Source organism: Callospermophilus lateralis, chromosome 12 (assembly GCF_048772815.1).
Source record: "Callospermophilus lateralis isolate mCalLat2 chromosome 12, mCalLat2.hap1, whole genome shotgun sequence".
NCBI lineage: Eukaryota > Metazoa > Chordata > Mammalia > Rodentia > Sciuridae > Callospermophilus > Callospermophilus lateralis.
Window position 1 is genome coordinate 73,243,265 of NC_135316.1, and position 24,391 is coordinate 73,267,655.

General features: G+C 35.5%; 1 protein-coding gene across 2 annotated transcripts in view; it reads left to right on the forward strand.

Moving 5' to 3' along the window:
* Positions 1-2,852: 2,852 nt before the first annotated feature.
* Rb1 (RB transcriptional corepressor 1) overlaps positions 2,853-24,391 on the forward strand; it is a 148,012-nt gene continuing 126,473 nt past the window's right edge. The window contains exons 1-2 of one of the 2 annotated variants that reach the window (XM_076871938.1): positions 2,853-3,034; positions 6,285-6,411. In XM_076871938.1, the coding sequence (XP_076728053.1) occupies positions 2,901-3,034; positions 6,285-6,411 (261 nt within the window). In that variant the 5' untranslated portion in view covers positions 2,853-2,900. Of the gene's footprint in view, positions 3,035-6,284; positions 6,412-14,756; positions 14,818-24,391 lie in introns of those variants that run through there. The other variant, XM_076871937.1, reaches the window with a different exon arrangement.

The window sequence follows — 24,391 nt, forward strand, 5'->3', positions numbered from 1 at the left end:
TGGCGCAAGCACATGGAAGGAAGACTTATTACATACTGGAAACATATGTATACATATATAGTGAAGATATATATCTCATATAGATATATATGTCTAATATCACTGAAGGGGTCTCCAGCTGAAGAGAATTCCTTTTCAGATACACAGAAAGTCCTAAGAAAGGTTGCTTTTTTCCTCCTCTCCTTACAGTAATCTTCTTAAAATTATTACACAGGTAGAGGGACATGTGGTGCAACTTAAGAATCTGCAGAATTTCTGAATACTTCTCTGGTAGTACCACAGAACACTGTGGTAGAGAATGTAAAGACTTTGACTCAGTTGCTCCTGAGTTGTGTGGAAGGAAGATATATTTAATTTAATTTATTTATTTAAATGTCTTGAGTTGCTGATGGAGCTTTATTTTATTCATTTATATGTGGTGCTGACAATTGAACCCAGTGCCTCACACATGCTAGGCAAGTGCTCTATCACTGAGCCACAGCCCCAGTCCTGGAAAATATATTTTAAATGCACTATGGAACATTGTTGAATTAAGCCATGGTAAATATACATATATTTTTGTAAATTGAGAAATCTTGTCTTTGATTTATCATAATTGTGGTAAATCTGATATTGATAAAATAGGTTTAAATAAAGCAAGTCATATCTACATTTGAAGAGAGCTTACTTCAGTTCCCAGAACTTTCCTTAGCTCTTCTGCTCTCCCTACTGTTAGCAAGCAAGCATTTACTGTGTGTCCAATACTGTGCTAGGTACTAAGGCCACAATGACACCTATGATTTAGTCTTTATCCTAAAGGGGCTCACAGGAGAAATATCAGTCATGTTTTCTGGTACAGACAGCTGAAAACTTTAGCTCAGTTAAGGTTGGCTCTAGGGTTGGCCAAATCAGAAACTCTGAGGACCCAATTCTTTATATACTCTTCCTGCACCAATGTTCGCATTTCTGCCTTCTCTCTAGTTTGGCCTACCTCAGGTTACAACAGTTGCAGCAACTGGTAAATCATATTCTCAAGATTATAGTTAAGGGGTAGAATTGTGTTATTCATATATCCCATTTTATTGGGCCACCAGAAGATTATGCTCCATCTTCCAAAGATCAAATCTGCATCTGGAGCTCTTGCCTAAATCTGGAGCAAGGTGGATGGAACTACCACTTTAATCACATTTATTCTCCGTGGCAGGACCTGGGCCTGGCTCCCAATTCCTGGAAAATATCTGGACCCCAAATAGAGGGTTTCTGAAGTTAGAAAAGACTGCAGGACTGGTCAGTACCTGCCAAACCTTTACACATCCTCGAATATGTCAGCATATGGAGAGAAAGACTGTCTATTGTACAACTTGCTGGCATAAACGTATTGAAGTTTCCTGCTGCCTCTCTCCTTGCTCATTTAGTTTTAAAAAATTAGTATTGTAAAAACAGGATAAGGAAATTAACATCAGAACACAACTGTGTTTGACTCACAGTATCTGAGTAAAACCCCAATGGTATTTGTACACACATGGCAGAGTGCCAAAGAGAAAATCGTGTACTCAAATAAGACGTCTATTAATATAAATACCAAGTGACAGAAGAAACAGCTTCAAAGTCAATGTTTGATGGTGGTAGTTCCAGTAAGCTCTTTTCTGATGTCTTTGTGCTTTTGCAATATAATGTAATGGATACGTGGAATCAAATATACTTGGGTTCAAGTAAGCGGAGGCCTTCATTTGCTATTTGATTTGGGCAAGTTCATTAACTCCTTTGAGCCTGTTTTCCAATGGAATGCTGTTATGTTTTTGTTTTAGCCGTAGATGGACACAATACCTCTGTTTAGTTTTTTAAAATTTATTTATTCTAGTTTGTTATACATGACAGCAGAATGCATTATTTAGTTTTTTAAAAATGTGGTGTTGGGGATCGAACCCAGTGCCTCAGACGTGTAAGGTAAGCACTCTACCACTATGCCCCAACTCCAGCCCATGATATTATGCTTTTGATGGGCTATTTCTGAGGATTACATAAGAATTATATGAGGCGGCCAGTACGGTGCCTGGTACATATTAAATTCACCACAGACATTAGGTCAGTCTTGCAAATTTGTATTTAATTGTCACTGCTCCTTTGAAGATCTCCCTTAGACATTTCGATGGTGGCTCCGGTTTTTACAATACTAATATCGTATATTACACTACCATCTATACATTGCTCCCCGCTCCTCTTTTCTTAACCCGGGATCTCCAAAACGCTAGTGTCAGCTCTCCACTTTCTAACTCCCAGAAATAGGCAAAGTTCAGCTCCGACTCCGAGTTCCAACGTTGGTGTTTGTTTTTGTTTTGGCTTCTGTGCTCAACGGATTGGGCGGGAGAAGCCGGGTGCAGAGGGAGGGGGCCGCCCGCGAAAGGAGAGGGGCGTGCCCGCCCTGGATGCGCTCGCCAGAGATCCCCTGCCGGGACGCTGGTCGGCCGCGAGCAGCCCCACGTAGAAAGAGGGGTGCCCACTGTCACCCACCAGATTCTCTGTAAAGCCGCGGTGCAGGTACGCCGCCCCCGAGCGGCGCGTTTCGGGTGGAAACAGGTCCAGGCAGCGATGCCGGCTTCCGGGGAGGCCGGGCCTTCCCGCCCAGGCCGTGCGCCCTCGCGCCACGGCCCGCGCACCGCCGGCGCCCCGGTTCCCCCCAGACGCCGGCGAGCCCGGGAGCCTCGCGGACGTGACGCCGCGGGCGGAAGTGACGTTTTCCCGCGGTTGGACGCGGCGCTCGGTTGCCGGGCGGGGGAGGGCGCGTCCGGTTTTTCTCAGGGGACGTTCAAATTATTTTTGTAACGGGAGTCGAGAGAGGACGGGGCGTGCCCCGACGTGCGCGCGCGCCGCCTTCTCCGCGCTCCTCCATAGCTCCCTGGCGCCTGCCCTGGGAGCGCGTCATGCCGCCCAAAACCCCCCGAAGAGCGGCGGCTGCCGCGGCGGCGGCTGTGGAACCCCCGGCGCCGCCGCCGCCGCCTCCTCCTGAGGAGGACCCGGAGCAGGACAGTGGCCCAGAGGACCTGCCTCTGGCCAGGTGAGCGAGCGGAGCCGCCGCCGCCGCCGCGGCCGCCGGCGGGAAGGGCGCCCGGAGAGTGCCGGCGAGTGGGCGCCGCGACCGCTAGAGCCGGGCGCATCTTCTCCGGGGCCGGTCCCGGCGGGAGGACATCTCTCTCATCTCCCGCCGCGGCGGAGCGTCGGCTCGGCGGTGACAGGGTTCTGCGCTCGCGAGCGAGGAGAGGGCATCCCGGAGGGGTCTCGGCTCCAGCTTGACAGGTGTCGGGCGGGTGGGGCTCGGGTTCCTGAGCGAAGTGACAGGTGCAGTCTTTCCGCCGGCGAGGCGGAGGCTCCAAGGCGGCGGGTCATTGCGCGCCCCTCTCACACGCAGAAGAGTAATAATAATTTTTTAAAAAAACGACCTATGTTTGTTAGAGAGTTTTTCTCTCATCGAGATACGGATTGCTCGGGGGTCGTTGGACTTTTTGTTTTGATCTCCTGCGATGCAACAGTTGGAAGTCTTTTCCTCTGGGCGTGCACTGCATCTACAGCCCGGTCCCGGAGAGGCCAAAAACCGTCTTGGACTTGAAGCGCAGGGTTGTGGGTGTCAGTTGCCCACGGGATCCTGGACCGAAAGGTTTTGTGGGGTTTCCTTAGAACAATGCTTTGTGCCGTGGGGATTTAAAACCATCTGCGGTGACTGGCAGAGCGTAACTCTTTTTAGAGGAACTGATACAGGGGCAAAAGTTTCGGGAGAGTAAGCGCTGGAAAGTTGCTCAACTTTTTCTCTTTCTTATTGAAGAGGGCTCCTCTTGCTTGTTAGTCGGCCTCAGCGTGCCTCGTTCTTTCTTCCATTTTTGCCTTTAATCAGAAAGAATCCTTGTGTCCCTCTTTTTTGGTTTTGTTTGGGTACAAAATCAGGGGTGTTCTTGTGCTCACAAGGAACTTTCGCAACCACCTTTTACTAAATGAAATCTAAATTTAAGCAAGTTCATGTGGATGCAGTAAAACATGACAGGGAGCTATCTATTGCGTTTCAACATTATTTTTCTCCCGGCTGTTACTTTATGATTAAGTAGCAAAAATTTAAATAGTATATGATCATTATTTTTGTCAGCATTGAGTTTACTTTGAGACTGCAGATCCATTGCAGGGGGATAGGTCTTGTTTCTGACCCTTCCACTCCCTCTCCCATTCTAGTCCGTCACCAAGCTTCATTTTATCCTCACTCTGAATAGCACCTTTCTTTCCACTCCCCAGATTGTAACAGAATTCAGGTTAAACTGTAAAAGATTGAAATAGAATTTTATAAATGGACTGTCCATGCCTATTTAAAATTCATCTATTTAAATGAACTGTCGTATAGGTCAATTAAAATCATACTCACTGGTAAGAACAAAATATTACAAACGAAAAGGTCTGGGGAATGTTCCAAGAGAAAAATATTGCTTCAGTTTCTGATTAAACTCTGATGAGTCCAATACTTGAAAGTTTCCCTTTGAAAAAAACAGTAATATCTTTAGAATTCCATGTCATCCACACAGCTTTGTAAGTAATTTTGATTATTGTAGAGTAAGCAGAAATATTGAAATCTACCCATCATCTTGGAAAAGAAGTTTCTTTCTCTTTCCCTCATCACATTATTTTATATACCTTTAAATGATGTAATTATAAAAAATTCTAAGTTAAAACTATACAAGATGCAGCACAGTTGATCTCTATGGATAAACTAGTCATGTGTGTTTAGTGACAGGGATATGTTCTGAGAATTGCATCATTAGGTAAATCTTGTATGAACATTGTAGAACGCACTTACACACCTAAATAGTATAGGTCAATCACTTGATCTGGCGTGATGCAGTCAAGAAGTAAACATGAGATGTATGAGGGTGCTGCTGGCATAATACAGCATGCTGTTTGACAAAACTTTTTTTTTTTTTAATTTAGTAGAAGGAGTAAACTCTAATGATAAAAATATAGTGTATATATATATATATATAATATATAGTAAATATATAAACCAGTAATATAGTTGTTTAAATATTATAGTCTGTACATAATTGCATGTTTTATTACAAGTGGCAGCACAGTAGGTTACTTATGCTAGCACCACCCAAAACACAGGAGTAAAGTGTTGTGCATTATAATGACTACAATGTCACTAGGTGATATGACTTTTTCAGTTCCATTATAATCTTATTATACTATTGTTAATATACTCAGTTTGTTGTTGACTAAAATGTTGTTTTGTATCAAATCCTTGTCTTTACAAGAGTAGAACTATCACCTGACAATCTGAAGTTCAGGAACTTGTTTTAGGGATGGATTCAGGACCCAGTCTGACTATATTTCCATTGACAAGTCCATTTTTACTTTGAGAGTTGAGATGTTATTTCTGTTGCATTATCTGTTGTCTAAGTGATGTAGTTGCGAGAAAAACTGACTAAGAACAGCTTTCCAACTTTGTTACTGAAATAATCAAAAGTTCGTTATGATTTCAAGAAGGAGATGGCAGTTTAGAGTAGTGGTCAAGGACCTGGACTATGGAGTTAGATTTGGGATCATAATGTGGTTATTTCTTAATTTCTGTGATCTCAGGTGAGTGCTTTAATTTCTCCCATTTGGTAGACATCTATGAAACAAAAATAATGGAAGTACTTAATGTGGGGATTCAGTGAAACCACCATCATCTAAAGTATTTTGTATAGGATCATAATGAATACTCAAAAGTTAAGTTATTCCTCACACTGTTGCTATTATTATTAGATGTTAAATAGATATCAAATTAAAGAAAAGAAGTTAGTGAATAAGAATTTATTGAATGCTTACCTTAGTTAAAAAAGGTCAAGGAGTAAGAGCTGAAATAAGTGCTGTAATAATTAATATTATGTGAAACATTGGTAAGTGTAGACTACAATTTAGCAAACTCACTGTCTTTGAATGAACTGTTTAATATTATCTGTAGACTTTTCTTTCTGTTGTTATTATCCTATTTCCCAAACAGCATTAACTATTGTACTTAATTTCTTTCACAAAGCTGTTTTGCTGCACTCGAGTATATTTGATTAACCATGTCAGCAAATATTCTTCACTGTGTAGCTTCTTTATTTTGGAAAGACTATGAAAAAGATAAACATGTTTAAATTCTAAATGTAATAATTTTTGAAGATAAATTAAGATATTAAAGTACTTATGTGATGTTCTCTTTCAGAATAGTGCTATTATGTGCAAACTATTGAAACAAATGTTTATAAGTATGTGCCTGTTATATGATTATTTTCATTTGTTAGGCTTGAGTTTGAAGAAACTGAAGAACCTGATTTTACTGCCTTATGTCAGAAATTAAAGATACCAGATCATGTCAGAGAAAGAGCTTGGTTAACTTGGGAGAAAGTTTCATCTGTGGATGGAGTATTGGTAAGGATTTTCTTAAAGCTCTTTGAAAAAAAAATGTTCTCATTTAAAAAATAATTTCAAATCATTGTAGAATATTTGGAAAATAGAAAAAAAGGAAATAAAAATTAGTAATAATTCCATTACCCAGAGGTTACCTACTTCTGATAACATGAAAGTGTTCGGAAAAAATCTCCACAAATAAACCTCCCAGTGAAGTCTTTTAAAGCAAATCTTGGGTATTGGATTTTATTTGTAAATACCTCACTATGATGTAAAGACTTTAAAAAATATCTTCTAATATGCAATCAGTTCTTAGAATCAGTCTTAGAATTAGTTTTGTTAGAATTCAGGATCTTTGATAATATCTTGATACATTTCTTCCAATTTTTCTTTGTGTGTGTGTGTATAAATATATAATTATAACAGCAGAAAATAATTGCTGTTGTTTTTATATGTACCAGGATAACATTCTAAGAACTTTGCAAATAAGTCATTTAACATTTCACTGAGATATGAAATATAAGATCTTTACATTTTATATTTAAATGTGCAATCTTCATTTTATGGATGAAAACACTGTACAGAGAAAATAAGATCTCAAAATACAAATTTAGAATCATATATATAGTTATATGTAGTTATCCATGATTTTTTAATGTGCTTTTTTGCATTTCAAGTATCATGAACATTTTTTTGTTTTGTTATTGACTTGTTTTAGTAATATAGTTTCTAATGCTAGTATAATATTTTATCTAATAGATATATTTTTGTTTGGTTCTTAGTGGTATTGGACATTTAATTTTTTCCCCCCAACTTTAGGTATACAGGCACAAAATAATTTGAGAAATAATTTTGAAATTATTTTTAAAATTTGTGACATAAATTAATTTATGGATATCTGGCATTTTTTCTTACAAGTTGGATTACTGAGTCAAAAACTATGCATATTTTTGTGACTTGACAATTATTGCTAAATTATACTCTAGACTGACACTTTATCATCATCATAGTATAAAAGCACATGTCTGTCTGTTTTTACTAATCAGATCAGCACAGCAAAATATGTTAATATCCCATCTTTAAACATCCTATTAAACATTCTCTCAAAACTGGATATAGTGGTTCATGCCTGTGATCCAGCAACTTGGGAGGCTGAGGCAGGAGGATCACAAGTTTGAGGCTAGCCTGGACAACATAGCACAATCCTGTTTCAAAATAAAATATAAAAAGAGCTGGGAGTATAGCTCCATGCTGGGTTCCATCCCTAGAGCTTAAAAACAAAACAAAACAAAATGAAGCTCTGCCAGTAAAAAAGAATAAGTTTCATAGTTTTAAAGATCTGAACATAATCTCAAACTCCTTATTTATTTATTTTAAAAATATTTAATTTTTTAGTTGGATACAATACCTTTATTTTATTTATTTATTTTATGTGGTGCTGAGGATTGAACCCAGGGCCTCTGACATGCACTCTACTGCTGAGCCACAAGCCCAGCCCCTCAAATTCCTTATTTAAAAGAAGAATACTAAAGTGTTTTGGATATATGACTTGGTTATTATCACTCCAGAGTATCTAGTACATATTGCCACTGACTTGGGTACTTTGTGTATAAAGATATTTTTGTGTATATGCAGCTAAAGGGAGTCATAGCTCTGTCACCGTTTCCTCTTTCTAAAATATTTTAACTTTCAGAGAATTTGGAAGGACTAGCTACTTAATAGAGAATATTAGTGAATACAGCTCATTTCCAATTTATGAGTGTATTGTGTTCCAGATCTGTTTGCAAGTTGTTTCCATCCTAGTTTGTACAACTTTTTTGTTGTTGTTGTTTTAATACTGAACTGTAACAGAAATAGTTTTAATAGCAGAGGCCCTTTTGTGCTTCAAACTTGAATACATATACAAATAAATGGGACTTTCTTACCCTACCCTTTTCTCTTCCTGGATTTGTCCCTTCCTTCCCTGAGAATTGGCATCTTTATTATTTCCTGATGATACTCATGATGGGGAATGGGACATATCAAATCATTCCTGGTTGTGACCTGAAAGCAACAAAGCAATTTCATATTACTTCTAGGATTTGGGATATATTTTTAGAGATTGTGACAGAAGATGATGTTCTTTTGTCTTATTATAATTCAACAGAACCTTTGGTTGAAATATTATTTTGAGTGATAGTGAAGTTTTCGAGGATTGGCTTGAGAATTAAACCTCTCTTTACACAATAATTTCCAAGGGAGAATTTGTTCTGAGAAGCAAATGTTATGACACAATATGACACAAATTTTATGACACTTTTCTTTTCTGTCTTTTTTTTTTTTTTTTTTTCGAGTGTTGTATTAAGCATTGAACCTAGGGATGCTTAGCCATGGAGCCACATCCCCAGCCTTTTCATTTCTTATTTTGAGACAGGGTCTTGCTACATTGCTTAGGTCCTTGCTAAATTGCTGAGGCTGGTTTTGAATTTGTAATCCTCCTGCCTCAGCTTCCGGAGCCACTGGGATTACAGGCACGAGCCACTGGGATTATACTCCTGTGTCACAGTGCCTAGCCAGTTGTCCATTTTCTTTGAAGCAAGAAGAGGAATATAATAACTTGAGGGACTTTTAGCATTTCAAAGTGGATGATGCTTATATTGGAATATAGGATGTGGAGTCAAACTGAACTCAGGTCTCAGATATATTATTTATTATCCTATAATCTTGAAAAAGTTACTGCAAATCTTTAAGTTTTTTTTTAATCAGTGAAAGAAGCTAATAATAATTTCTGAATTTTGGAATCTTTATACAGATTAAATAAAATTAATGCATATTAAACACTTATTAGTGTCTGTGAGTGAATATATTAGGTCATGCAAGCAGAATATTTCACTTAAGAATTAATTACCCTGGAAAATTTTATTACTAGTATAATTTTTAGGAGAACTTAAGAATCAGTTAAAATAGTTGATTTTTTTTTTTTTTTGGCAGTGTTGGGGGTTGAACCCAGAGCTTTGCACTTGTGAGGCAAGCCACCCTACCACTGTTACATCCCATCCCCTAAATGGTTGAATTTTTAAATGCATGTTTAATGATTCTAATGTGGTACTTTTATTTAAATCCTTATTTTTAAGTTCTTTTTAAAAATATTTTTTTTAGTTGTAGTTGGACACAATGCCTTTATTTTATTTATTTTTATGTGGTGCTGAGGATCGAACCCAGTGCCTTGCAATGCTAGACAAACGCTCTACCACTGAGCCACAACCCCAGCCCCTTAAGTTCTTTAGAGTGAGAAAAATTGTTTATGCATACATGAAAGCATATATTAAAGGGATATAGTGATCCTTTTAATAAAAATTTTATGATACTTTGTCTAAAAGACTTTTTAAACAACATTTTAATATGGTATATGATTACTGTCATAAAGTTTCAATTTTCATTAATAAATCAACTAGGAGTGCTGTTTATATTGTGACTTACAGTGAATCAGTTGTTAGAATTTTGGTTTTCTTTTTGCATCTTGAATGCCAGTATGGTAAAATGGAAAAGGTGTTGGACTTCAAGGCAGAAAACTTTAGTTGTACATTAGTTCTTCCCTGTCTGAGGTTCTGCTTTGCACAGTGTCAGTTACCTGTGGTCAACTGGGATCTGAAAATATTAGATGGAAAATTCCAGAAATAAACAATTCCCAGTTTTAAGTTTCATGCTGTTCTGAGTAGAATGGTGAAATCTCTCATTGCCTCATTTCATCCTCTGGAGATGTGAATCATTCCTTTGTCTAGTATATCTATGCTATATCTGCTGCTTGTTGATCAGTCACTTAGTATCCTTCTTGGTTATCAGATTGACTATCATGGTATCATGGTGCTTATGTTCAGGTTACTCTTATTTTACTTAATAATAGCCCCAAAGTGTAAGAGTAGCTATGCTGGCAATTTGGACTTGATAGGGAGAGGCCATGAAGTGTTTCCTTTAAATGAAAAGTTAAAAGTTTGTTATAGATTGTATATGTATAGCATTACCTCCGAGATCCTGTAAGTTTGGTTACAGGTCACTGAAATATTTATTTTATGACATTTAGAATTGTGAATCCTTTCCAGAAAGTTTTCAGTTTTCTTTGCTTAGATCCATCAGAGGGATTTATGGTAACTATAGCCTTACAAAATAATGTCTGTCTTAAATAATAAGACTTGGAAGTCAAATTAGTCTGTGACCTGTGGGCTGCTAAATGGATTTTGTTTTAGCAGGCATGAAAAAAAAATAATCTTGTTGTACATCTCCGTCAGAGCTCTTTAGTAGAACTCTTGTTAAGTTGTCAGTCAGCAATAACATTTTGAAAGAATCTTTTTTTCCTGTTTTTTTTTTTTTTTTTTTTTTTTTTTGAGCAGTAGTTCTCAACAGTGGGCTTCAAATACTTAGTAAGAGCCTGTTTTAAACAGATGTAGTGTCATATGAACTTTTTTTATTTTTGTTTCCCTTAAAGAGCACAGGTAGAGTATATTTTGAGAATAATTCTTAAGGTTCTAAGATTTTCAGAATGGTAAATCAACATTGGCTTCAACTTAAAAGTCACCAAATGTATTAGCCCCTAACAAGAGAGTTACTCTGTCCTTAGAAGCTTTGAAGATATGCATTGTCTTTTCCTCTCTAGCTATGAAAGCCCTAGATGGCATTTTCTTCTAATATAAGGCTGTGTTAGCTTTTTTTCACTTGACCAAAATGCCTGACAAGAATAATTTAGAGAAGGGAAGATTTATTTTGGCTCAGTCTTGAGAGGATTAAAAAAAGTCCATGGTTGGCCAGCTCTATTGCTCTTGGTTTGAGGTGAAGCAGAGCATCATGGCAGAAGGATATGGTGGAGGAAAACTCAGCTCAAGTCAGTAGGGAAGCTGTGAAACCTGGAGAGAGGAAGGCGCTGGGGAGAAGATAAACCCTTCTAGGACCCACCTCCAGTGATCTATTTCTGCCAACTAGGTCCCACCCTTGAAACCTTTCTGCACAGAGGATCCTGCTTTCAAACATATGAGCTTTTTTTGATGACTTTCCACATCCAAATCATAACAAGGGCTGTTTTGTCTTTATTGAGAATCTGGTATTTAAAGTAGTCAACCTCATCAGTTATCTTAGCTAGATCTTATGGATAACCTCCTGGAGCTCCTACATCAGCCCTTGCTGTTTTATCTTGCACTTTTAAGTTACAGAGATGGCTTCTTTTCTTCATGACCCAAACTCTTCTATCTTCAGACTTTTCTTTTGCAGCTTCCTTACCTCTCTCAGATTTCATATAATTAAAAGAGTTAGGACTTTGTTCTGATTATATTTAGCTGGGTTGATATTCTATCAGTTCTACCAAAACTGTCTCCATATCAGCAATGGGGCTGCTCCACTTTCTTATTATTTGTGTCTTCACTGGATTAGCACTTTTAATTTCCATCAGAAACTTTTTCCTCTACATTAGCAGCTTGGTTGACTGCTTAATACAAGATGCCTAACTTTCAGTTTCCTTAGGCTTTTGATGTACCTTCCTAACTAAACTTGTTCATTTCTAGCTTTGAGTTTAAAATGAGAGTTGCACAACTCTTTCCTTTCATTTGAACACTTAGAGGCCATTGTAGTGTTATTAATTGGCATAATTTCAATATTGTTGTGTCTTAGGGAAGAGGGAAAGAGGGAACAGTCAGTGGAACAGTGAGAGCACATGTTTATCAATTAATCTTATATGGGTGTAGTTCATGGTTCCCCCAAACATTTATAATACTAATATCAAAGAGTACTGGATACAATCACCATAATAGGCAAAATAATAATTAAAAAGCTTGAAATATTGTGAGAATTACCAAAATATGACAAAAGAGACATGAAGTAAGCACATGCCCTTGGAAAAATGGAACCAATAGACTTGCTTTAATGCAGGCTTCTCACAAGCCTTCAATTTATAAAATTCTCAATATCTGTGAAGTGCAGTAAAACAAAGCACAATAAAATGAGATATGCCTGTAGAGGCTTAATTTCATCTCATGATTCTGGAGACTGAAAACCCAAGATCCACATCTGGTGATGATCTCATGTTGTGCTTCTTAACCTGGTGAAAAAGCAGAAGGGCAAGTGGGAACGTGCAGAAGAAAAAATTATGAGAATGGTTTCCCTTTACAGTAACCTATTCTTGTGGTAACTAATCTCGTCCCATAAGAGGAAAAGCCGACTCCCTTGAGAATTAATCCAGTCCCAAGAATGACAATAATCCCTCTGTAAACCCTAATTTCCTCTTAGAGGCCCCACCTTCCAATATTGCCTATAATGGCAATAAAATTTCAACAAGAGTTTTAGAGGGGACAAACCAAATTCAAAACACAGCAACTTCCCTGGACTCCCAATTCTTTCTAGGCAATTCAGAAATCATTGTTTTTTCCCTTGGTTTCTTCTTCCTTGCACTGCTGCCTAGAATCTTTTCCTCTTAAACTGTAGTGTTTGTGGGACTCACATTTTATGATTCCTGTCTTTTAGGGATCACTGTTCTTTATTGCCCAATGTCTAGTTTCTTATTTCATTTATTTCCTGGATTTTTAGTTCTTTCAGGCCAAACAATACATATATTCCATGTTACTCTATTATAACTCGTAGCAGAAATCCTCAGTTATATATTTTTTTATGATTTTTTTTGCCTTCCCTTGGTCAAGTTCTTCACCAGAGAGGTACATTTGTTCAGTTAATGAATATACATTGACATATCCTTATCACTCCTGCATCCATGGTTTGCATCATGGTCTACTCTTGGTAATATACATTCTATGGATTTTGACAAATACATAATCATATGTATCTGCCATTGTAGTATCATTCAGAATAGTTTCACTGCTCTAAAAATCCTCTGTGCTTTGCCTGTTCATTTTGTTCTCTCCCTAATACCTACCTTTGTACTATCTCCATAGTTTTGCCTTTTCAAGAATGTAATACAGTACCAAATAGTATATGGCCTTTTCAAATTGACTTCTTTCACTTAGTAATATGTATTTAAGTTTCTTCAATGACTTCTCATGCCTTGGTGGCTCATTTTCTTTCTGAATGATACTGTATTGCTTGTGTATGCCAGTTTACTAATTCATTCTATTGAAGAGTGTTTTGTCTTCTTCCATGTTTTAGCAGGTATGAATAAAGCATTAAAAACATAATATGTGCAGTGTGTGTGTGTGTGTGTGTGTATGTGTGTGTGTGTGTGTGTGTGTGTGTGTGTATGGTTGTAAGTTTTCAGCTCCTTGGAGTAAATGCCAAGGAGCATAATTGCTGGATCATGGTAAGAGTATGTTTAGCTTTATAAGAAAATGCCAAACTGACTTTCACAGTGGGCTGCACCATCTTGCATTCCCAATATTATGAATGAATTGCTGCACATTCTTGTCAGCATTTGATGTTGTCAGTGTTTTGGATTTTTTCCATGCTAACAGATATGGTATGGTATCTCATTTGAATTTGCAGTTCTCTCATGGCATATGATGTTGAGCATTGTTTTCATGTCTTACTTGCCATTCACATAACTTCTTTGCAATGTATGTGTTTAGATCTTTTTTTTTAAAAAAAAAATTTTAATCGTCTTGTTATCTTATTGCTGACTTTTTTTTTCTTGGCAGTGCTGGGGATTGAACTCATGACCTCATGAATGCTAAGCGACTGCTGTACCCCCCGTTCTGTTTAGGTGTACCCACATTTCTGTAGTTGAATTTTAAGAGTTCTTTGCATATTTTAGGTAATAGTCTTTTACTAGATATGTCTTTTGCCACTATTTTCTCTCAGTCTGTGGCTTATTTTCTTTTTCTGTTGACGATGTATTTTTCAGAGCCTAAGTTTTTACTTTTAATGCAGTAGAGCATGTCAGCTTTTTCTTTTATGAAATGCCTTGGTTTTATATCTAAAATGTCATCCCTAAGGGCAACTAGATTTTCTGCTTTTTTATTTTCTAGGAGTTTTATAGTTTTACATTTTACCAATGTAAAATTCTACCAGATGCCAATCTCTGATTCATTTTAATTTTTGTGAAGAGTATAAGGAAGTCTGTGTGTGTGTGTGTGTGTGTGTGTGTGTGTGTGTATGTGTGTTTTGTACAAGGGTTTCCAGGTGTTCCAGTACTGTTTGTTGAAAAGACATCTTTTATTCATTGTATTGCTATTGCTCCTTCACCAAAGATTACTTGACTATATTTCTGGGCCCTATTTTCTTTTCTGTTGGTTTAGGTTTTACCAGTGTTTCACCATCTTTACTATTATAGCTTTATAAAAAATCTTGAATTTGAATGCTGACCATCCACCAACTTTGACCTTCTCCTTCAATATTGTGTTGGCTCTTCTGTGACTTGTATCTCTCTTTGTAAATCTTTAACATCAGTTTGTTGATACACACAAAATAACCTGCTGTGGTTTTGATTGGGATGAGATTGAATCCACAGATCAAACTGAGGTAAGTGACATCTTGACAATATTATCTTCGTATCCATGAACATAGAATATCTCTCCATTTATTTATATTTTATTTCTTTCATTAGGATTTTGTAATTTTCTCATATAGATCTGTACATTTTGTTAGATTTATGATTAAATACTTCATTTATGATGCTAGCATACATAGTATTGTGATTTTTATTTCAGAGTCCACTTCTTTGTTGCTGGTGTATAGGAAAGCAACTGACTTTTGTATACTCACCCTATCTCCAGCAACCCTGTTATAATTGCTTATTATAATTGGTATTAGTTCTAGTAGTTTCTTTGTTGATTTTTTTGATTTTTTTACATAAATAATCATTATCTGAAAACAAAGGCAATTTTATTTTTTTTAAATAAAATTTTAAAAATGCCTTTTATTTTCATCTTTTGTTTTATTGCATTATCCAGGACTGTGGTATGATATTGAAAAGATTAATTAAAAATTACCTTCTTCCTAATTATAGAGGAAAAGCTTTTAATCTCTTATCAATAAGTATGATGTTAGTTGATGTTTAGTTATAGGTTTTCTATAGATGTTCTTTATCAAGTTTAAGAACATTTCCTCAGTTTGAAGTTTGCTAAATGTTTTTTAAAAATTTATTTTAATTAGTTATATATGATAGTAGAATACATTTATGCAGTTTGATATAATATTCATATATGGAGTATAATTTTTCATTTTTCTGGTTGTACATGTTGTAGAATCACACTGGTCATGCAGTCATATGTATATTTAGGATAATAATGTCTGTTTCATTCTACTATCTTTCCTACCCCCATACCCCTTTCCCTCCCTTCACTCCCCTGTATTAAGGTCACTCCTCTGTACTTATCTAAGGTCACTCTATTCTTCCCTAGCTCCCCACCTCCTTCTTATGAATTAGCTTCTGCATATCAGAGAAAACATTCAGCTTTTGGTGTTTTGGAATTGGCTTATTTTGCTTTTGCTAAGCATTTTTTTCTAATTATTATTTTAGTTATCAATGGATCTTTATTTTATTTTATTTTCGGTGCTGAGAATCTAACTCTGTGCCTCACACATGCTAGGCAAGTGCTCTACCACTGAGCCATGACCCTAGCCCTTTGCTAAGCATTTTTATCATGAATGGATATTGGGATTTTTGTCAAACACCATTTCTGCATCTGTTGATAGAATCATGTAATTTTCTTTTTTATTTTTTATGGCTTACATTAATTATTTGAATGCTAAGCCAGCCTTGCAAAGCCCCACCTAGTTGAGGGTTTTAATACATTGTTTGCTTTACTAAAATTTAGGATTTTTGCATCTATTTTCATGGTGACATTGGTCTGTAAATTTTTGTTTGTTTTTCCCTATAATATCTTTGTCTGGTTTTGACATTAGGGTAATGCTGTCCTCAGCAATCATACAGTGAATTAGGAAATATTTCCTCAGCTTCTGTCTTCTGGAAGAGATTGAGGAATGTTGGTATAATTTCTTTAAATGTTTAGTAAAATTTATCAGTGAGCCCATCTGGGCCTGGAGCATTCTATTTCAGAAAATAATAATTGATACTGTTGATTTTGGGTCTATAAATATGAGCTTATTATATGGTGTATTTTTTGTGTTAGTTTTGTCAGATTATATATTTAAATAAAGTAGTCATTCCATCTAAGTTATCAAATATATGAAGAACTAGCTTTTGGTGTCATTGATTTTCTCACATTGCTGTTTTCAGCTTTACTCATTTCTATCCTATATTTTATTACTTCTCTTCTTCTACTTACTTTGAGTTCAATTTATTTTGACTCCCTAAGGGAGAAGTTAGATTGTTGATTATAGATCTTCTGCTTTCTTAAATATATGAGTTCATGTATGAATTTCCCTCTTGACACTGCTTTCACTGCATTTGACAAGTAGACAAATTGTATTTACATTCAATTCAGAGCAATAAGCAGTTTTTGTAATTTTTAGAAGTATTTTGGGATTTTCCATGTATCTTTTAATTGTTGAGAGCTAGTTTAATTCCATTATGGCCTCAGAGCATTCACTGTATGATTTCTATTCTTTTGAATTTGTTAAGGTTTATTTTATGGCCCCAGATATGGTGTGTCTCAGTGAGTGTTCCATGTAAGCTTCAGAAGAATTTGTACTCCAATATTGTTTGATGAAGTACTTTATAGATGCCAATATAATCCAGTTAACTGATGGTATATAAGAGAGTTTTTCATATTTTTTCTCTAATTATCTTTTCAATGTCTACAGGATATGTAGCCACATTCCTGCTAACATTGGTAATTTGTGCCTTCTCTTTTTTCTTGGATTATCTGGCTAGAGGTTTATTCATTTTAAAAAAAAATATTTATTTATATATTTTTTAGTTGTAGTTAGACACAATACCTTTATTTTATTAATTTTTATGTGGTGCTGAGGATCGAACCCAGGGCCTCGCACATGCTATGTGAGTGCTCTACCCCTGAGTCACAACCCCAGCCCTAGAGGTTTATTGATTTTAATATATTTTTAATATATATTTTTTCAAAACCTAGATTTTGTTTTTCTGTTTTCAATTTTATTAAATTTTGCTATTATAAATATATATTTTTATTATTTGTTTTTTTTGGTGGCGGGGGGGGACCAGGAATTGAACTCAGGGGCACTCAATTACTGAGCCACATCCCCAGCCCTATTTTGTATTTTATTTAGAGACAGGGTCTCACTGAGTTGCTTAGTGCCTCACCATTGCTGAGGTTGGCTTTGAACTCAAGATCCACTTGCCCTTGGACTGGGGTTGTGGCTCAGTGGTAGAACGTGTGCCTAGCAGATGTGAGGCCCTGGGTTCCATCTTCAGCACCACATAAAAATAAATAAAATAAAGATATTGTGTCCAACTACAACTAGAAAATAAATGTTATAAAAAAAAATTAAAAAAAGATCCTCCTGCCCCAACCTCCTGAGTTACTGGGATATAGGTGTGCACCACTGCGCCTGGTTTGATTTGGTTTTAATTTTTTCTTTCTTTTTTTGGTGGTACTAGATATTGAACCCAGGGACACTTTACCACTGAGCTACTTCACTAGTCCTTTTTAAAATTTTTTGAGACAGGGTCTTAATAAGTTGCCAAGGCTGGCTTTGATATGAGATCCTCACCGTGCCCAGCTAGTCTTAATGTATTTATTTATTTTCTGTAATTTCTAAAGGTAGAAGATATGTCTTTGATTTGCGCATTTTATTTATAAACATATGTATATATACATATATATAATCCTTTAATATTATAAGATTTATGTACTATAAACTGTTAATGTTATAAAACTTGCTCTAAGTACTACTTTAGCCACATTCCACATGTTTTGGTATGTTGTGTTTCTGTTTTCATTCAGTTAAAAATATTTTCTAATTTCCTTGTGACCTTTTGATGGATTATTTAGAAATACATTGTTTAATTCCCAAGTATTTTTCTATTTTTCTGGGTATATTTCTATATTGACTTATTATTTAATTCTATGCTTTTTAATTTCTTTAAAACTCATTAAAATTTGTTGAGGTTCATTTTATATTGCAGAAAATAGCTTATTTTAGTGAATGATCTGTAGATATTTGGAAATATATATTCTGTTATTATCATATAGAGTGTTCTGAAAGCGTTAATTAAATTGGGTGATCATGTTTCTTAGATCCCTTAGGTGTTTTATTGATTATTGAGGGATGATGTGATATTGTACATTAACAGTATAAAGGACAAAAGTCATCTAATCATCTTAGCAGATGTTGAAAAAGCATATCCTTTCATGGTAAGAACTCTCAACAAAGGTATATCAGGAATATATCTCATCACAATACAGGCCACATATGATAAGGCCACCATCAACAGCATACTCAAAATACTCTGGTGAAAAGGTAAAAGCTTTTTCAGTAGTAACAGGAAGAAGACGAGAATGCTGCCTTTTTGCAGGGGAAGAGGGTACTGGGAATTGAACCCAGGGGCACTTCAACACTGAGCTACACCCCAAGTCCTTTTTATTTTGAATCAGGGTCTCACTGAGTTGCTGAGGGTCTCACTGAATTGCTGAGGCTTGCATAGAACTTTTGATCTTCTTGCTTTAGCCTCTAGGGTCTCTGTGACTACAGGTGTGCGCCACCATTTCCAGAAAGATGCTGAGTCTTGCCACTTCTTTTGAATATGGTCCTTGAAGTCTTAGAGCAATTAGGCAAGAAAAAGAACTAAAAGTCATCCACATAGAAAAGGAGGAAATAAAATTGTTTGTTTTTGCAAATGACATGAATATATATATATATATTTTTTTTTTTTCACATACACACACACACACACACACACACATACACTAAAAACTCCAATAAAAACTGTTAGAGTAAATAAATTCAATAAAACTGTAGGATTCAGAATCAATATACAAAAATCAGTTGTGTTTCTACACAACTAACAATGACCTATCCAAAAAACAAATTAAGAATACAATCCCATTTACCATAGCAAACAGAATAAAATACTTAGGAATAAATTTAATCAGGGTGGTAAAAGATTTGTATGCTGAGAACTATAAAACATTGATGAAAGAAGGTGAAGAAGACAAATAAATAAAAAGATATCCTGTACTCATGGATCAGAAGAATTAATATTGTTAAAATGTTTATACTACCAAAAGCAACTACAAATTCAGTATAATCCCTATCAAAATTCCAATAGCATTTTTCAAGGAAATAGGAAAAAAAAACATCTTAAAATTCCTATGGAACCACAAAGACTCCAGTAAAAAAGCCATATTTTTTCTTTTTCTAAGCATTAGTTTTAATTGTAATTATTAGCACATATTAATTATACAAAATAGTTGTGAAATTTTCATGATGCATATAACTCACTTTGATTGTATTCACCCTCTTTTAAAATTTTTTAAAAAATATTTTTAGTTGTTGATAGACCTGTATTTTATTTATTTATTTATATGTGGTGCTGAGAATCAAACCCAGTTCCTCACACATGCTAGGCAAGTGCTCTACCACTGAGCTACAACTCCAGCCCTAATTTTTTAAAAGTTTTTTTTAAATATATTTTTTAGTTGTCAATGGACCTTTATTTTGCTTATTTATATGTGGTGCTGAGAATTGAACCCAGTGCCGTATACAATGTACCATTGGAGCTACAACCCTAGCCCTTAATTATTTTTTAAACATTTTTATTTGTTCTTTTTATTTATATATGAGAGTAGAATGTATTTGTTTAAATTTTTTTATTTAGTTTTTGATGGACTTTTAGTTTTACTTATTTATATGTGATGCTGAGAATCAAACACAGTGCTTCACACATGCTAGGAAAGAGCTCTGCCGTTGAGCTACAACCCCAGCCCAGTAGAATGTATTTTGACATTTTATATATACATGGAATATAATCTCCCATTCCTGTGCTTGTACATGATATGGAGTTACACTGGTTGTGTATTCATATATGAAATAGGAAAGTTATGTCTGATTCATTCTACTATCTTTCCTATTCCTATCCCTCACCTTCCCTTATTCCCCTTTGTCTAATCCAATGAACTTCTCTTTCCCCTCCCTTACCCTTTATTGTGTGTTAGCATCCAAATGGCAGAGAGAACATTTGGCCTTTGATTTTTTGTGATTGGCTTATTTCACTTAGCATGATAGTATCCAATTCCACCCATTTACTGGAAAATGCCATAATTTCATTCTTCTTTATGGCTGAATAATATTCCATTGTGTATATATACCACATTTTCTTTATCTCTTCATCTGTTGGAGGGCATCTAGGTTGGTTCCATAGCTTAGCTATTGTAAATTGAGCCGCTGTTAAGTATTGATGTGGCTGCATCACTGTATTATGCTGAGTGGGATAGCTGAGTCAAAAGTGGTTCCAGTTCCATTCTAAGTTTTCTAAGGAATATGCATACTGTTTTTTGTTTACCCTCTTTACTCTCTGTTGCCATCCAGTCCCCTTCTCCTTTCCTAATAGTCCCCACTCTACTTTGTTATTATTTTTTTTGATTCCTCACATGAGAGAAAACGTGTGATACTTATCTTTCTCAGTTTGACTTATTTCACTTAACATAATTATCTCCACTTCCATCCATTTTCCTAAGAATGAATGATTTTGTTTTTACTGACTAATATTTCATTGTGTATATATACCATATTTTCTTCATCCATTCTTTATCCATTCAGCATTTGGGTGATTCTATAACTTGGCTATTGTAAATAGCACTGTGATAAATATAGGTAACCAGGCATCTCTATTGTATGCTGATTTTTATTCCTTTGGGTATATATCCAAGAGTGATAGCTGGATCATATGGTAGTTCTATTTTTATTCCCACAGTGACTATACCAGTTTACAGTCCCACAGTCTAAGGATTCTTTTTTCTCATATTCTTGCCTGAATTTGTTAATTTTTCTTTTCTTGACAATGGCCATTCTGACTGCAGTGAGCTAGAATTTCAGTGTAATTGATTTGCATTTCCTTGATGACTATAAAGATGTTGAGCATTTTTTTTCATATAATTTTTGGCCATTTATACTTTTTCATTTGAGAAGTGTCTGCTCAGCTCATATGCCCATTTATTGATTGGATTACTTGTTTTTTTGGTGTTAAATTTTTTGAGTTTTTCAAATACTCTAGATATTATTCCTCTCTCAGATGAACAGCTGACAAAGATTTCTTCCCATTTAGTAGGCTGTCCTTTCACTCTGTTGATTGTTTCCTTTGCTGTACAAAAACTGCAAAAGCAAGATTGAGTCAAAAACATAAGGTTGGAGGCATCATACTTCCTGATTTTAAATCAGTTAACAAGTTAATGGTAGTCAAGAGAGTATAGTACAGTTTTTTTTTTCCTCCCAAGTAATAGTGGGAACAACTTTTTTGAGGGTTCTGTTCACCTCCCAATGGACCCATTGCAAAAATTTAACCCAACCTCGACCCAGGAATCTTTTCCGATGTTTGAAAATGAAGAAAATTCAATGGACTCTGATCTGGTCAGTTCAGAAATGCTAGTAAAGCAACTTCATGACTTAACTCTGCATCCTTGTGCTAAATGCCCTTCCCCTCTGCCAGAAGGTCCACCCCAACTGCAGGACAGAAGTGAGAGGATCTTATGGGAGGTCAGGAGTGGCTTTCCCAACAGGCGGTGGTGAGGAATCTAGACATTGTTATTGGCACGGAAAGAAAAGGTGGCAAAATGGAGATATCTCTTAAGTCTTGAAAGAGAAGAACGAAGAGACAACAGTCTTAAGGGAGTTCAGAGTGAATCACTAACTGTACCATTCAAATGTACCTGCAGTTTTTGTGTATATCATGGATGGGATCCTTCTGAGAATGCTAGAATAGGGTTTGATTATGACACAGAGTCAATATAGGCGTAAATTGTACTTGTTCTTCATGATGGTAATTTTAGGCACACTATGCTTAGACCGCATACTAATGATTTTGAATAGCTTATGTATGAGTTCTGTGATATCTTTATTCTTTTGCATCCATTTATTTATTTATTTGTTTATTTATTTATTTATTTTGGTGTTCATGCTTTAAGCCATCTCTTAATGCCAGTAATTTATAAGGAATCTGAGCAGTTAAAATGTACATAAATGACTTCAATATACTTAAGTTTTTTTGTTTGTTTGTTTGACTCAAAGAAGTACCAATAGGTCTCAAATCTTCCCTTGGATTTTAAAAGCCTGAAATCTGTGAAATAAAACTCAGGAACTGGAAGAGATGTTAAGAGAATATTGGATAGTTTGATTAGAGTGTAATAATTAGAGTAGATAATTCCATTTTCTTGTTTTCAAAAAATTGAGTTGCCATAAAAGGAAATTTTGATGTGCTGTTTTAATTTTCAGTAGGAAATAAATGTGCACATAGAAGGGAAAAAAAAGAGTATAGTACTAGCATGAAAACAGACACATAGACCAATATTATAGAACATAAAGATATGCCCAGAAATAGACCCAAACATACATGGTCAACTAATTTTTGACAGAGGCACAAGAATACACAACAGAGTGGTGGTAGTGGGCGGGGGAGGATAGTATTTTCAATAAATGGTGCTAGGAAAACTGGATATTCACATGGAAAGAAGTGAAATTGGATTCTTATCTGACCCCACACAAAAATCAAAATGGATTAAAGACTTAAACATATTACCTGAAATGGTAAAATCCCTAATTTCCAAGTCAGTTACATATCATCTGTATAGAAAATGAGGTCTGTGATATTATTTCTTTGTGTGAGTTACCCTTGCTGATACTACTAGTTTGTTATCAGTTTGTGAATGGGATCTTAAGAAATTAGTAGAACCAAAATCTTATTTTACACTTTGTGGTTTCAATTACTGCTAGTTTCTCTGTCCATACTTAAAAAAAAAAAAAAAAAAAGAAAGAAAGAAAGAAAAGAAAAAAGAAAAAAAAGTCAAAAGTCAAAAGCCATTCTATCCTACATCAGAATATGGTCATTTGCCAAAACTTAAAAAAAAAATCATTTATCACAAGTTGGTGGTACTAGGCTCTTAGAGTACAATAGTAAATTAAATATAATTTTTTGCCTTCAAAATGTTTGTAGACTAATTGAGTAGGAACAAATGAACAAGCAAGTGACTGCCAGTTCAGTTATGCTTAGACAGTCCTGTGTATCTACTTTTGTAGGTGTTCTCAAAGGAAAGAGTCTTAGGTGCTCATCTTTTGGGCAGATGTCCAAGTAAATCTGAACTTGCCAGGTATATTTTTTATGGGAGTATAATCACTCTCCCCACAAAGTTATTATGTAACTGTATGGTTGATTCAGCTGTGGTTTACCCAAGCATGTCCTGTTAAAAATGTAATTGAGTTCAGACAAAAGTTAGTTTATGCATTCCTTTTCATGTGCTACTTCTGCATTTTGCTTCTGTGACCAAAATTAGAATGTTGTCAGATGATGCTACACAAGCATGGGGAGATTCTGGCATATTAACATGTTATTCCTAATGTTCATACATCAAACCTAGGTGAGAAGGAAATCTAGGCATAGAGGATATAGGCAGTTCCTTTTCCTATTTTGTTGTACTACCATTCTGTGATACATTGAATCATATTGCTAGACATTCATTAGTCTCGTGAATTATGTGTAAAGATGTGTCCTTTTGATCCTGACATGGAGAATATATTTCTAGTGGCTTATCCTCTTCTTTTATTTCAAAAATATAGACTGGAGAAAATATTATTTTAACTTGTTGATTCAATTCAGTTCACGTTATGATCGTTTAAGTAGTATGTAGTATGTTTACATGATGATTTATGTCACCACTTGGTGGAGCTATTTTACAAGTAAGTGTGTTACAAAACAAGTATGTATAAATTGTCACTAATTAGGGGTTATCATTAGGGTGGTTCAAATGAAGGTAAACTCTTCAAAGGTTGATTGTAGTTCTTTATTTAAATTTTAATGCATATACACTTGATATTTTAAAGATTTTGAGGAAGCATGTTCTTCATTTTTCTTTCCTGCTTTAAATAAATTTAGCATTTTTTTTTTTTTTTAGTGACTTCACTTTTCTCCTGTTTACAATTGTAGGCAATTTAGAAAATATATCTA